Genomic DNA, 15619 nt, shown 5'->3' with positions numbered 1-15619 from the left:
CTGGGCACAGTTACAAGCTCAAGAAACCTCTGGAACTCATTGCTACAGTATGCCACTGAAGCCAAGAACCTAGCAAGAGTCAAAGAGGGGTTGGATGTTTCTATGGATAACAAGGATAGCCAGAGCAGTCACTAAAAGCATTGGAAGGACATAAAGCCTCACGCTTTGTGGTTTAAGTTCATCTGATAATTAGGGGTCATGAGACCTCCACTGGGGGGAATTACCCCACATCTGCTCCTGCAGGGCTCTTATGCCTCCACCCTGTACAGCGCTGCACACTAGACCAGTTATGTTGCCTCCCCACCACCAAGCATGGATGTGGATGTGATCCATCGCTGCAGCTCCCACGCATGGCACTTGCCTTCAGCGATGGCCCCCAGGACTAAAATCCCAGACTCTTTGATGACCCACTCGGGGTGGAAGAGCAGCCCCTTGAGCAGCAGGAGGAGGTGCGGGAGGAGCTCATCTCGGAACACGTTGGCCAGAACGTCCAGGGCTGCGGCTGAACATTTCCCTGAGGAGAGGGAGATATGTTCATTATTTATATTATGGCAGAGCCAAGAGGCCCCGACCCCAGCTTGGGGCTTTGCTTCGGCAGGTGCTGCACACACAATCCAGACTGTCCCCAGCAGGCAGCACTTAGGACACCTGGCTTTTCCAGGCAGGGCGAGGACGCTGCCACACTATGGTCGATGCCTTGCTTAGGTGTCACCCGCCATCCCCTAAAGTTACATCGACAACGCTCTGCCCAAACCAGACCTGGGCGTGAGCCCGGCCCCTCCCGACCTACTCAGGTTCCAGTCTGACAGCGTGTCGTCATCGTCATCCTCATCCTCCCCGTCCTCGTCATCCTGCGTCCGGTCCTCCTCGTGCTGCAGGGTGACGGTGCGCGACTTGTGGAAGCGGGGCTTGATGTCTTGCTCACTGTCAGGGATGGCCTCATCCTCTTCCACATCACCCTGGGGTGACAGAGAGCGATTCGAATACAGCAGACAACCGTAAGACAGTTCTCAGCATGGGGCGCTCCGGAGAGCAGCTGCTAGCGACTCTCTGCCCTTCCCCTTAAACAAGAACCACAGTCGGACTCCAACAGGCGTCTGGGAGTCCAGCTACATCGCAGCTGGAGCTGTAATTTCCAGCCCGGAGAGACGTATCTGTGTTAGCTCTGATCAGGATAGAGCACTTCAAATAGCACAGTCACAGCGGTTCAGGCTAAGCACCCCGAGCATGATTCTGTCTGAGAACCCGGGTACATACTCAGCCAGCAAGCCCACCGTGACTACACGTCTGTCTTTAGTGTGCTAGTTTGATAGGAGCAAGCGCGAGTGCATTCCCCCGAGCTGGAAATGCCATGTCCCGCTGCAGTATAGCCGTACCCAAAGATACACAGCCTGGGAATTCACATATACCCCCATCGCACGGCTTGCGCCGCGATGTTCTTTAAGTGCTATGGAGAAATTCTGGGAGCAACTCAGGCGCTCACCTGCCTTTGAAATTCACCCCCATGGCTTTGCAGCACGCTGCTGAGGCCCTCATGCCACATGCATCTGCTCTGCGTATTAAGCTTCTGTCAAACCCTCTCTCTCTAGAGGGAAGGCGCTGGCACCCAACCAAGAAAGCACCCTCTGCCCCGTCGTTGAGAAGCGGAGGGTTCAGCTACCATCAAGACAATCCCTAGCATGTCTCATTGGTAGATCTCAAAGCACTGCAGTATCATTATCCCATTTTACAAGGGGGGAAAACTGAGGCACAGAGAAGGAAGGGACTTGCCCCAGGTCACCCAACGCACCAGTGGTGGAACTGGGAATCGATTTCAGCTCTCCCAAGTTCCAGTTCCCTGTGCTACCCTCGACTAGAGGGGCTGTAGGGTCAAGTCTCTGGGTTCTCACAGGCAGTTTTGCAGAGATCTTGTAGCAGTACGGGACACACAGCCCCTGCTAAGGCCACGCCTGTACCTAACATGCTCCTGTTTTAGATCCCGGTCACGCCTCTCTGGATCAGACAGTATGAATACAACCACCATCATTGTCATCAGGTTGGAAATTATGCATCACTTCCAGGAGGTCATGAACCGGTACCTCTCCCTCACCTGAACCTATGACCGACAACATTGCTAGAGGTCCTTTTCCTCATTAGGTGTATTATGGCAGTGCCCCAGGAGCAAGGCCTCGTTTTGAAGACACAGTGCCTGCCCCAGGTAACTTTCACCCAAAACAGAAAGCACTATTCCCAATGCACAGATGGGGAAACTGAGGCGTACAGAGATTAAGTGACATGCCCAACGTCACAGTGGGGGAGTCTGTGGCAGAGCCGAGACCAGAACCCCGGTCCCAGTGCAGCACCTTACCTGCCAGGCCATCCTTCCTCTCGGAAGGATCCCATGAAACAGGGAGCTTCAGTGCCAGCAATTCACAGACGGCTGCAAGACTCCCCTTTCGATGAGCGTACGCCACGTGGCCCCGGACATGACAGTCCAGGAGACTGATGCCCTCTGCCCAGGGTACAGCAAGCCACACTTCACTCCTAACACCCACCTCACCTTGCCTCAGTAGCTGGATCTCAGTCTGGCCCGCTCCTGACCGGGCCACAAGAGGGGGTTAACTAGTGCCAATGGAGCACGGAGGTGCGTGACGTGAGGTGAAAACGAGTCCCAGGAGGAGACCGAGACCTGGTAACTAGCTTTATTCACGCTACCCAACGACTACGGCATCCAGTAACTCAGATACTAATATTATATATATATATATTACAGCAGCACCTAAAAGCCCCACTCATGGACCAGGACCCCATTGTGCTGGGTGGTGTGCAAACTGACCAAGGAGACAGTCCCTGCCCCACGGAGCTCTCAACCCAAGTTAAGTAATGCTGAACGCTTTGCTACACTGCGAACACAAATGCCCTAATAAATCAATACATAAGAACGACTGTACCGGGTCAGACCAAAAGTCCATCCAGCCCAGTATCCTCTCTGCCGACAGTGGCCACTGCCAGGTGCCCAGAGGGAGTGAACCTAACAGGTAATGATCAAGTGATCTCTCTAGAGACACCATTCCTTACCCAGCCTGGCTAATAGCCATTAACGGACTTAACCTCCATGAATTTATCCAGTTCTCTTTTAAACGCTGTTATAGTCCTAGTCTTCACAACCTCCTCAGGCAAGGAGTTCCACAAGTTGACTGCGCGTTGCGTGAAGAAGAACTTCCTTTTATTTGTTTTAAGCCTGCTGCCTATTAGTTTCATTTGGTGAACCCCAGTTCTTGTATTATGGGAATAAGTAAATAACTTTTCCTCATCCACTTTCTCTACATCACTCATGATTTTATAGACCTCTATCATATCCCCCGGTTAGGCTCCTCTTTTCCAAGCTGAAGAGTCCTAGCCTCTTTAACCTCTCCTCATATGGGACCCGTTCCAAACCCCTAATCATTTTAGCTGCCCTTTTCTGAACCTTTTCTAGTGCCAGTATAATACAGCTGGTAGGCAGCACATTAAAACAGAGAGAGATTCTCTTTTGATTTGCAAACAATGATCTAGGTAACTTGGAGGCAGGTACAGCTCCCTGCCTTTTGAAGGGATGATTTGAGAAGAGAATTTCACACATGGCAGGTTTCAGGTTATCGTATTTAGCAAGCATTAGTCCCATTTTACAGCCAGGAAGGACTAAGGCAAAGAGAAAGGAAGGAACATGGCTGAGGCCACAGGAGGAATCAGTGTCAGAGCTGGGATAGGAACACAGGCATCCTGGCTGTCCCAAGTGCACCCCCTACCCCTTTGCATCGACAGACACGTACCTTTAGCAATATGATATCGATTTCAGAGTATTTCATTCCATTCACCAAGATCGGAATCAATCTGTCAAGAGGAGGGGGAATAAGGGTGGATTCAAAAATCAAGGTCTGAATAGAGGGAGGCGGAATCAGAGTGGGGCAGGTGCCTATAAACAGCCAGTACTAGAGAACAAAGGGGACATCTGAGCGAGTTGTTTTGTGTTCTAAATGCCTTCAATTGTTCGGTTATTGAAACCACTTGCAACGAGCCAAGAGCTTTAGGCTGAATCTGCTTGTGCAGAGGCCTCCGAGCCACCAGCTGGACAGACTCTTCCACTGACCTACCACGGTTTACTCCAAAGGTTACAACTCCATAGCTGTCTCTCTCAAGAGTGTGGATTTTTCACACTCGAGAGACGTAGCCATGCCAACATAGGTTTCCAGCATAGATCAGCCCTGAGCAATAACCAATGTCCAACTCCCCTGTTCAGGCTTATCCAATACTTGGAGCTATGTAGTCAGCTCTCAATGAGTTCTGCTCATTTTACAGACCAGCAAACAGAAGTAGCTAGCCCTTGCTGAAAATCAGTGGCAGAGCAGAAAAGAACCCAGGAGTCCTGACTCCCAGCCCTCACCACGCTAACCACTCAACCACACTCCCTCCCCAGAGCTAGAGATGGAATCCAGGAGTCCTGACTCCAAGCTCCCAATGGACTAGCCCAGTGGTCCCCAACCTTTTCATCCAGAAGCGTTGCTGCCGAAATGCTGAATTTCGGCAGATGCTCGACCGCCGCCATGGCACCCGCACACATCATGTTGGGGACCCCTGCACTAGCCCATAAACCCCATTAGTTAAAAAAACAAACCCTCTTTGCACTAATATTCCTTCTTTTAAAATAGAAGAAAGCGAATTTTATGGTGTCTGCACATTGCATGGAACCCAGGCGTCCTGACTTCCAGTCCCCTGGTCTAAACCTCTAGGTCACCCCTCGAGTTGGGAATAGAACCCAGGAGTCCTGACTCCCAGCCCTGTGCTCGGTCTATCGCCCCTAACCGGGGATCCTTAGCAAGGCTGCTCATCAGTGTAAGCCCAGGGTGTGGGTGAAGGCACAGATCAGGCACTGAACAGCACCAGAGCACTCAGTTCTTGAGCGGATTAATTACCTGCCTCCGAGAGCTCTCAACGCCCCCTCCCCCAAGTAAAAGGACCCTACTAACCTCGTAAGGGTGAAGCAATAAGCCAATGAGACAGATGCAAACCCAGCTAAGACCCAGACGAGCCAGGTCAGCTTGACAGCCGGTTCTATTTCTGGTCTGGCGAGCTCACGTGCCCCACCGCTTACTAGTAAAAGCAGCAGAAAATCTGAAGCTGAACTGGCAGCAGGAAGGGATGTGGGCCGGGCCTTAATCTGACCACCTGTGTCACAGGCTGGAGCACATCATCCAGCTATCCCCGTACTTAGCCCAATCTCCAGCACCAACCTCAGGACCCTCAAATATCAGCAGGGGAGCAAACACCCTCAAAAGCAACAGTATTCGCCTGTCCTTCCCTAGCGTGCCTCCAGGGTCACTTAGTCCATCTCTCTGAACCAGTTGCGCCTTACTGGCTGCAGCAGCAGCCCCAACAAACTTCCTGACTTGTACAGAAGCAAGGCTACTTACTGCACTAGATGCGAGGACAGCACCTCTTTGCAGATGGGCTGCTCGGCTAACGTCAGCCAGAACTCGCAGGCTTCCAAGGCCACATTCTCGTCGTTGTCCTGGGTCCTCTGCAGCATGTACTGGGGAGAAGAGCAGCGCTGATAAAATTCCAGCTTCAGGGCAGGCCTGTGGTGCAGCAGCTACCAGCTGAGCTCCCCCTGCCCGCGCTTTGTTTCACCCGCCGTGCAAGGAGAACCTCATGCACTTGGCTCCAATAACCCAACCAGCCTGACGATGGAGCTTGATACATTTCGGAACGTTATTTGCCATGACCGCCCGGGGGTGGCCTGCGGTAGCAGGAGACTAAAGTCAATGACCCAGGAGGTCCCCGACTGTCCTACGTGCTGAAATGCCAGGAGGCGGACCAACCTGGCCGATCCCAACCTATGCAGGACTCAGTATATTTCACCTTGAGTCACCACGAAACCTGATGCTCGGGGGCACAATCTATGGGGCATTAACCAATACCCCGAAGCTCTGTAATCAAGCCAGCATCACATCTCCGGGTATGGGCAGTCACCCAGGTCCTGACCGAATGCCAGCTGGAGGGAACTGCCTTTAAAACACAGGTGTGAAATTGGATGCTATTGACCCTTGGCAAACCGACAGCCTAATGCAGTGGCTCTCAAACTTTTTTACTAGTGACCCCTTTCACATCGCAAGACTCTGAGTGCGACCTTCCCTTATAAATTAAACACACTTTTAAAAAATATATTTAATACCATTATAAATGCTGGAGGCAAAGCGGGTTTGGGGTGGAGACTGACAGGTCACGACCCCCCCATATAACCACCTCACAATCCCCTGAGCATTCCTGACCCCCAGCGTGAGAACCCCTGGCCTAATGCATCAAGCAGGAGAGCATGAAGAGGGCGTGATCCCTACCTCAGAGGTTATACCAGGGAAGCCCGGCTTTCTGGACTCATCTGGGCACAAAAGCAAACCCAGGTTGCTCACACTGACCTGAGAATCTGGTTACCACGTAAGCCAGTTTACTAGCAGGTCTGTTGCTCCTTCTCCCCACCCATGCTTGGGCCTGCGTTTACATTAACACCCCCCAAGCCTGGAGGCCATTAACTGCCGGTTTGACCCACAGCGTCCCCAGAAAGCCCATTCCGCCACAGAAGAGCCTGCGGGATCCCGCTCTGGGACTCACCTGAATGATACTGTGCATGTGAGGGATAAGACGATCGATCCGGACCTCTAGCAGCATCACTAGCGCTCGGCAGACGTTCTTCCGAACCTCAGGGTCTTCATCCACCGCCAGAGCGAACAAGTGCTACGGGGAAAGGGGGAGCTGAGACTCAGCGACATCCACGGTCCCTAGCGCAGGAATTCCCTTGCTGACGTCCACGGCATGGAATAGAGAGGCCTAGCCAGTCCCTAGGCTCCTGCTGGACAGGGCCGGAGCAGGCTTGGTTTTCAAACAGCGAGGTTCTGGTTTAATTTGGGTGGGGGAGGGATTTCTACACACTACAGAGCCTGCGAAAAGCCAGGGGAGAATTCCAGTGCACTGGGCTGTTTTGCACAGGCCTGCACAGAGGCAGACCTGTATACACAATGCTACAGATATATTCGGGAGTGCACAGCACAGAAGTCCGGGGGAGGGGGTTTAAAATGGATGCACAAGTTGGAGGCTAACACAGGAGGGAGACACGAGGTGGTGTTTGTACAAAGGAGCCAGACAGAGCTTGTGAATATTTGTCTTGTGGTTGCCCCTGTCATGGAGCAGGGCTCCACGGTTCTAGGCACGGATACAATAATGGTCCCTACCCCCCACATGGCAGTCAGCACAGCTCAGGGGATAGCACCCAGGATTAGGAGGCAAGAGACCCAGGTTCTATTCCTGGCTCTGCTGGGTGACTTATGCAAGTCATTTCACCGCCGTGACTCAATTTCCCCAACTGTAAAATCTCCTTCATAAAGTGCTTTGAGCTTTTATCATCACACTTCAGAGCAGCTGGCATTCTCTGGGATCACAGGCTGTGGTGCACTCAAGGAGGCCTGCATACCGCTGCCTTATGGGAAAGCTGAGCACACGAGCAGCATTAGGGTGGGCATGTCTGTTTAAGATCACCGGGGCACAGTGCTGCACATGGGTCTGGCCTGGCAGCGAGAGTGGGTTGAAATGGCTCCTCACCTCGATAAAGGTGTCGATGTTATCCATCAGCGCCTGAGCTCGGTCCATGATGAACTGATTCACACAGGCGATGGCGTGGGACCTGATCAAGGGAGGGGGAAAAAAGATAGTGGGTCACTGAGGTATTCCAGGTGGTCACCCTGCCACCCTTGTGAAACAGACATTGGGAGGCAGTGTGGCCCCAGCAGACAGACCTGGATTCTATTCCTGGCTCTGCTGGCTGGATGACATTGGCCAAGTCACTTTTCTTGGTGCCTCAGTTTCTTCACCAGTAAAATGGGGATAATGGGACCAACCTCCTTTGAAAAGTATTTTGAGATCTAAGATGAAAAGCATTACATGAAAGCTAGGGACTGTTACCAGGGTAGTGAGCTCTGCTTCCATGCACAAAGGAGGTGTATGTCACTGCTCAAACAGCAGCCCATGTCTAGTCATTTCAGGGCTTGACCTTCGATCTTCCTATGGGTGGGGATGTCAGTGGGACCAGTAATCAGCTCTGATCTGAAGAGTTCTCAGCTGTTCGGTGGGCTGCATGCAGGCCCAGCACAGCCCTTCAGCCTGTGCAGATGATGGAACCCAGTGGCATGCAGTTCAGCAGGATGGGGCTCTCTTGGGAGAGCCTGTAGAAACCAGGGTGCCCCATCAAGACATATTGGCGGGGCGGGGGGGGGGGGGTTTGCCCTGGAGTTCCTGGGACAAGTTCTCCTCCTCCACTGTGGTGCAGAGGGGAAGTTGGTTCTTTCACGCCAGGAGGGACAGCATGGAGATCGAGAGGAAGGATGTGGAGTGGTTAGGGCATTACTTAGAATTCGAAGGTGCAGGTTCAATCTTTTGCTCTGCCACCTACTCCCTGTGTGACCTTGGGCAAGTCACTTAGCCTGGCCCAGCCTCACAGGGGGGTGATGAGGATTAATATATAAAAGATGGTGAATGCTCAGCTATTGTCGTGACGGGGGCCTGACAAGTAAGATAAATCATACAGGAGAGGTGCTACTGAAATCTCATTCAGAGCAAAATGCAGCACAATGTTGTATAGCAGGATTGCTGGTCTAACTGGCAACTTGTGCAGAATTTTCACTGCTCCTTCTGGGTCAGTTGTTGAACACTGTTCAGCTTTCTCATAAGCATCAGGCCATGCATTCTGCTCATCAAGAGATGGGTGGGGCGGGGGAGAGAGGAGAGAGAGAGCCTCCACTTGGAAGCTCATTGGCATCGTACCAGCCCAGAGACATTCCCCAAAGCAGAACGCGAAGGCACTCAGGAAGGGGAAGTGAGATGTTATGAAGGGGTGGGCTCTGTTAAGGTTTCATACACGCACGCCCAACCTGTACCCCTGCACTACAGCGAAGGGGGCAGCACTTCCCACGCCGCCAGGAAAGCTAATACGCACCTGATCTTGGGGCTGCAGTGCTTGAAGAACTGAAGGAACTTGGGAATCATGATGTTCAGGGGTCGATTCAGAGCATCGCTGTCCAGGAGTTCGGAAGAATCCTCACAGATCTTCTGCAAGGCACCGAAGGCCCCCTAAACACAACAGACTCGTCAGCTCACTCACAGACAGATTTGGCTAAGGTCCCACAAGGAGTCTGTGGAGGAGCTGAGATTAGCACCCAGATCTTCAGAGTCCCAGACCAGCACCCCACCTCAAGGCACAACGCTGGGAGCTGACCACAGAGTGAAAGGGAAGATTGACGCTTGTATGGTGCTTGGGAGAACAATGCAAAAATAGCTTTGTATGGACACACGCAGGTGAAATCTAAACTCAATCCATGAGTGTTTACAAACAAGGGATGGAAAATGTCACCTGGCTGCTTGCATACTGCTGTGAGCACTCTCAAACCCAAGCACAGTGGTTACCACTGAAGTTATGGTGATAACTATAGCTATGTAGAAGGCAACGCTATCACCACCACCAAACTTGAGGAAGGCAGTGTGGTCTAGAGGGTACGTACTGGACCACCTGCTGCATGACCTTGGGCTTCCCACTCTGTGCCTCAGTTTCCCCCACTCACCCTCTTTCGTCTATTTAGACTGTAAACTCTTAGGGGGAGTGATGATCCTTGTTCCAAACAATTTCAGCTGGAAACAAATTGGGATTTCACTGTAACCAGACAGTAACTGGACGCAAAGGCGCTCCACTGCAGGATGTGGGAACGTACTTATAAGGAGCTGCCAAGATTTAGCCTTATCTGCATCTCTGCTTTGCACAGAATCCAAGCTCTGCCCCACCCCACTGGAGAGTTTCACAGCTAAACCAAGGCACTGCTGTCCCCACATCTTCAGTCTCTGACCAAACAACAGTAGTGCTGATGGCGTTGTCTCGACCCCTCTCCCGATCGCTTCGGGAAGGTATTCATTTCAAAGGCCAGACAAGGCAATTCAAACGCTATTAAGCAAGGACAGTCTAAGCCCTTGTCTATGCGGGGAAACGGAGTGGAACAGCCGTAGCAGTAGAGCTAACATGAGTGCTGGGAGGAGTTCTGTCCACTTCCTGTTCTCTTTATAACCCCCATCCTGACTCCAAGATGGAAGGATCAGGATTTTGTGTGCACGCGCACAATTTTCCCTGTGCCCTTCTTTGAGAGGGCCTCCAAACTAAATGGCATTGCAACCTGGTGCCAAGACCCTCTGTGACTGGTCAAAGCGCCACTTACTCAAGTTTGACCCAGCCGTCCTCCATTATGGCCGAGGGGCAGCTGGGCCAAACCCGGAGTGGGGAGCTGGGTCCATCCCCCTGTGCAGGAGCCGCCACTAAGGGGTGAGCTTGCTCTCCAGCCTCCCCACCCCAAGTGGCTTTTTCTGGAAGAGTGGGGGCCCCCTCCGCTTTCAGATTTTGCCCCAGGCCCTCAAAAATGCCTGTGCAGCCCTGTGAAGGACAGTACTTTACCCTACCCCAGTGTTTTCCATCTGAGGAATTCCAAGTGCGCTCTCCTCACAAAACCCCTGTTGAGGTATTTACCTTGTCTGCCAGTGATGTTAGTGAAACATGAGACGCTGGAGGGGGGGCCTCTCAGAAGTGGGGATCACATTGGGGACCACTAGATCTAAAAGCATGAACATCTACTATCTGAGCTAGAAGCCCCACGTTTGTCAGCTCAAAAGCTATACAGACTCATGAACTATGTACTCTGGTTCAATCCGACAGCTAGAGAACCATACTCCACAAGTGTGGTTACATTAGGAAAGCAGACCCATTTTACAGACAGGAAACTGAGGCATGATACCATAAGACAGAAACATGGACATTTATCCCTACGGGAACCAGACTGAGATTTGACAACTCAGTTCACTTCAGGGCCACCCAGCTGGGCTGGATTTGAGCAGGTGACAGAGTTCGTCTTCTATATGCAAACCGAGAGAGATCCTGATGTCATCCCACTGCCTTACCTCACACGTGTTGTAGTCTTCGGAGTTCAGCAAGTTGCACAGCTGCGGCAGGAGCTCCGGCCACATCTGAAGCTCCCCCTTGGACGCTATGGTGGTAATGAGAATCCCTGCCAGTTGGAAACAAAAGTGACATTTCACGCCTCGTGGTAAGTTCCGGCTTGTCAAACCAAGGGTTCCACTCAGTCAGTCTCTCAAGGTCATTTACACACACCCAGGGGAGAGAGGAGGTGTAATTTCCCACCCCAAACAGCTATTATCACGATCCCCTCCCCAACGTCTGCCAATCCCCCAGACCCACACTACAGCCGGACCCTTGTATCTGTCCACTACCCCTTTGGCAGTAAGAAGGGGAGGTCAGTTTTCTCCAGGAATCACACATTCCAGAAGCAGCGATGTTACCAGAACTGCCCGGCAAGCATCAGGACCGGAGGTTTTCTACACAAGATGATTTCTGAGCATTAGGTAAGCACACCCTTCTCATTACAGACACATTCTTGTTCCGCATCGGTTCTGTGCACCTTTGACCCACGCCCGGTCATTTTACTGACTTCCACCTGACCAACAATTAAAGTTTTACCCACATAACTAGGTCAGTAAAAGGCGTGATTATTTTAGCAACAGATATGCTGGTAGGAGCCCTACTACAGTGTAGCGGCATCTACATTAGGAGACAGGTTTGCTGCTTTAGTTATGCCTGAGATCACACTTAAGGGTACACAAGGCTAGAGTGTTTTATTCCTACTGGTCCTGCAGGAGGCGCTACAGCTACAGGAGAACAAGCAGGGTTCAATCCCACCTCCTGCCTCAGCTAGGTTCCCATCACTGATTCTTCACTGCCGGTGAAGCACGAAGAGCTCAGGAACAGCGATCAGAAAAATCCTCTCCTGATAAGGAGACAACACAACATGGGCCATCGATGATTTTCCATGCCAGCAAGCAGAGCCTCTCTCTAAGGGGATCATTACAATATACTCTCCTCTCTCCTACATGCAAATATACTTACACGGCATAAGCTATTTGAAATTAGACTAACTGCCCACAGTGCAACCCTGTCTCTTCCCCACCGCTCTTACCGATAGTGGCTCGGATAAGAGAGGAAGCGTCACCAATGTTGTTGAGACATTCCTGTTTAATGAACTCCGCCACGGGCTGGGGGAAGCTCTGGTAGTGCGCCTTCACATTGTTCTTCAGGATCAGCCCACTGAGCGAGCGAGTCGGTTCATCTGGTTAGAGAATTTTTGGAAGGGGAGGTGGAGGGGGAAGAGAACAAAAATAAAAAAAAATCCATCAACAGCTGTCGCTGCTCACCCCAGAGGTGGCTGCATATCTGTGAGTGAATGGGGAAGATGAGATTTCTATACACGTCTAGTCGGTAAAGCGCTCTAACAGGCTGTAGGGTGAAAGGATATTAAGCATGTGGGTTTGCTTCCCAGGTACATGTGCCTATAATCTCAATGTACGCAAAGGTTTAGGATGCAGCTATCTGCCTTTTGTTGTTATAGTCACACTATACCTTCATCTCCAACCACAATGGCTTGCCATTCCTCTTCAAACACGACCCCCCTTCGCAATGCGCTCCAAGGCTTCGCATTTCCCCTGAGACAGACAGTACCAGCCTCATTCTGAAGAAGCCCACAATGAGCAGGAGATTAACTCACTTACTGAAGAGGCCTCAGCAAGTTCAGCTGGGAATAGAACCCAGGAGTACTAGCTCCCAGTGCCCCTACTGTAACCACTAGTCCACAGTCTCTCTCCCAGCTGGGAGCAGAACTCTGCAGGCTCAGCTTGGACAGGAAGGCTGGCCCAGTGGTTAGAGCACCATGGGTTCAATTCCTGCTCCACCTGACCAATCCTGGGCAAGCCATTTAGCCTCATCGTGCCTCAGTTTCCCATCTGTACAATGAACATAACAGCACCTCCCTGCCTCACAGGGGTGTGTGTGCATGTGTGTGAAAGATTGTGAGGCATCCAGATACTACGGGGATGGCGGGGGGGGAGCATATCAGTACCTAACAATCACAGACTTCCCATCTCCTGCTTAACTGTTGACCTAGTCTTCTTCTCATATTGAGACAGAGAACCTAGGAGTCCCAGATCCCTACTCTGGGCACTACCTCAAAGTTTTTAGGAGAGTCAGTCACTTGCAAGAACACCTGTAGAAAAATCATTTCTAAAGCATTAAAATGTCAAGTTTACAAGATACTCCAGCAAGAACCTTGAGGGGCTTAAGGTGTCAACCCTAGATCAGATACAAGCTCATTTAACAAGCCAGAGGGCCTAGCTCAGATGTGTCTGTGGAGCCCACCCACTCCCCACCAGCAAGGAAACCTACCTCCCAACACTCATTTTTCTATTCTCTTGCTCATGCAAGTTATCCCAACAATCCCCAGCGAAGGAATTTTGCACATAAGAGACACTTAATGGCACGGGGACAAGTCCCCATGTATTTTCCACCCACTTCCATCACAGCAGGGAACTTACCCTCCGATTTCAGCCGTGTCAAGACAAATATCAGGTAGTTATTGAAGTCGGGGAATTGGTTCAGTTGCTTCAGTTTCTACAGCGCTGGTTAAAGAAGGCGGCTCACAGCCCAAACAGGGTTAAAGAAGAAGGCTCACAGCCCAAACAGGGATTTTAAAGGAAGGCTGATGCACAGTATCTGTTTGGACCAGATAGTTGCAACATTAAGGACCAGATGGGCACCCTGCCAAGCTGCATGTCAGCAACACAGATTCTTCTAAGATAAAAAATAAATCCACAGACAGAAGTACTAAAATTTCCCCCCCATTTTACAGCTATGCAGGGCACCTCGACTTAAAGGGTATTAGTTTTCAGCACAATTTACACAGCAGACATACACAACTTGACTTCCTAGAGAGCAGCCTGGCTTATTTCAAGGATACATCTTGGACAATGCGCTGCGTGGCAGTGTTAGGAGACTGGGAATCTTTGAGTAACTGCAGCACTTGCTGTAGTCCCTGCTCATCTGGCTGCCAATCCATGGTGCAGAGCTGTAACTACACAGGAAGGAAAAGAGGTTAATGATACTCCATTCAGAGCATCTCACTAAACTGCAACGAAGATCATAAGGCATTGCAGAACTCTGGCTGTCAGCCAGGATGGACCTGCACTCGCTATGACTGGACACAGCTCTGATCCATGAGTAGACGGCTACCTAAGTAACAGACTTCTCAATGCATGTAGGTTCTTCCTGCCTTCATACAGAGGCAAGAAAAGTTTCTGCTGCTTCTGCAGGGACTAGATGTACTGAAAATGCTATTTTTGTGTTAAGGTTTGGAGGGTGGGTTTAGTGAGGATAATATTAGCATAACATGTTATAGAACTAGAGCTCCATCCAAAGCACATTTAAATAAATGAAAGTCTTCCCAGGAGCTTCAGTGGCTGCTGGATCAGCCCCTCACTGGATGGAAGTAGGGTGACCAGATGTCCCAATTTTATAGGGACAGTCCTGATATTTGGGGCTTTTTTTAATATGGGATCCTACTACCACTACCACTACCCCCCCACACTTGCTATCTGGTCACCCTACATGGAAGAGGCACACTCTTCTGCTCACCCAGCAGCATCACATCCATCTCCAGGGATCTAGGAATAATGTCAGGGAAACTGATGGAGAAAGTTTAGGGTGACAATGGGAAATGTTTCCTTATTGCAAGGGATCTACTGCACTGTGGAATCAACTTCCCAAGGGAAGCACCATCATTTGGGATATTTAGAACTGGAGAACAAATTACTGGGGACACTGGGAGAAATAGGTAGGGGAAAACCCCAAAATTCTATGGTTCCTCAAATGCTTGTCATCAGGACACCAAGCTATGTGGGGAGCTCAGCAGAAGACAGGCACACAGCGGATTTAGAGATGAAGAGATTTTTGGAGGGCTATGCCCTCACCTTCTTTTCCTTGAAAATAAGTAAGTGGGAGTTTTCATGGAAACCAGTGCTCCTATATCAACAGTAACAGCCCAGAGACACACATGGGGAGAGACTGAGCCTCCACCCTCACCATTTCCTCTCTGCCCCACCCTTTCCAGAGTAGACCCCACTTCCTCCTAACCCACCAACGCTCTGGGCCTGCCTTTTCTAAACAGGCCCCCTTCCCAATCCCTGCTGATCCAGCCCCAAATCTCCCTCTCCAGCCTCACCAAGCTACAGGATGAGGCAAGTTCTTGGGGTTACCTTGTGTGATGCCATTTGGGCTGATGGGAAAGAAGAGCAGGTCCCATCTCACCACAACCCTGAGGCTGGACCACCCCGGCCTTCAGGCCAGAAATTGGAACAGGCTCAGGATATCCATCCATGGTCCCCTCCCCCACATGCTGCTTTCCTCCCCCGCACCCTACATCTTCCAGTGACTGTCCCCCACCCCAACCAGCTCATCCCTTCCCCCAGCCACCCTTGAGGCTCCTCCTGCCTTCCTCTGGGCTCCGTCCTGGCCTCACTGTATTTGATCTCCCAACGACCCCCCCCCTCCGTCCCACCTGGGCTCGCCCAGTTTCCCACACCATGACCCAACCCCAGCCAGACACCCTCTGCTCCCTCCCCCCAGCTGCTCCTCCTGCCCCCTCCAGCCCCCCCTCCTCTCCCCGGACCCCCAGATTTAAAA

General features: G+C 51.3%; 1 protein-coding gene and 1 non-coding gene across 5 annotated transcripts in view; both read right to left on the bottom strand.

Annotated features, from left to right (window-relative positions):
* TNPO2 (transportin 2) overlaps nt 1-15619 on the bottom strand; it is a 30178-nt gene that overhangs the window by 13897 nt on the left and 662 nt on the right. The window contains exons 1-12 of one of the 4 annotated variants that reach the window (XM_032768157.2): nt 15193-15278; nt 13899-14012; nt 13477-13552; nt 12069-12218; nt 10996-11102; nt 8999-9132; nt 7609-7690; nt 6625-6747; nt 5430-5548; nt 3792-3852; nt 791-959; nt 362-514 (exon numbers count right to left, since the gene is read on the bottom strand). In XM_032768157.2, coding sequence (XP_032624048.1) covers nt 362-514; nt 791-959; nt 3792-3852; nt 5430-5548; nt 6625-6747; nt 7609-7690; nt 8999-9132; nt 10996-11102; nt 12069-12218; nt 13477-13552; nt 13899-14012; nt 15193-15207 — 1303 coding nt within the window. In that variant the 5' untranslated portion in view covers nt 15208-15278. Of the gene's footprint in view, nt 1-361; nt 515-790; nt 960-3791; nt 3853-5429; nt 5549-6624; nt 6748-7608; nt 7691-8998; nt 9133-10995; nt 11103-12068; nt 12219-13476; nt 13561-13591; nt 13694-13898; nt 14130-15192; nt 15279-15619 lie in introns of those variants that run through there. The other 3 variants (XM_075061086.1, XM_075061087.1, XM_075061088.1) reach the window with 3 other exon arrangements.
* On the bottom strand, nt 1993-2060 carry LOC116817760 (small nucleolar RNA SNORD41). Its single transcript, XR_004372000.1, has one exon. It is a non-coding gene; the product is annotated as a small nucleolar RNA SNORD41 (small nucleolar RNA).

This window comes from Chelonoidis abingdonii, chromosome 26, assembly GCF_003597395.2.
Source record: "Chelonoidis abingdonii isolate Lonesome George chromosome 26, CheloAbing_2.0, whole genome shotgun sequence".
In the NCBI taxonomy this organism is placed as follows: Eukaryota; Metazoa; Chordata; order Testudines; family Testudinidae; genus Chelonoidis; species Chelonoidis abingdonii.
This window is presented reverse-complemented; position numbering and strand designations above follow the sequence as displayed.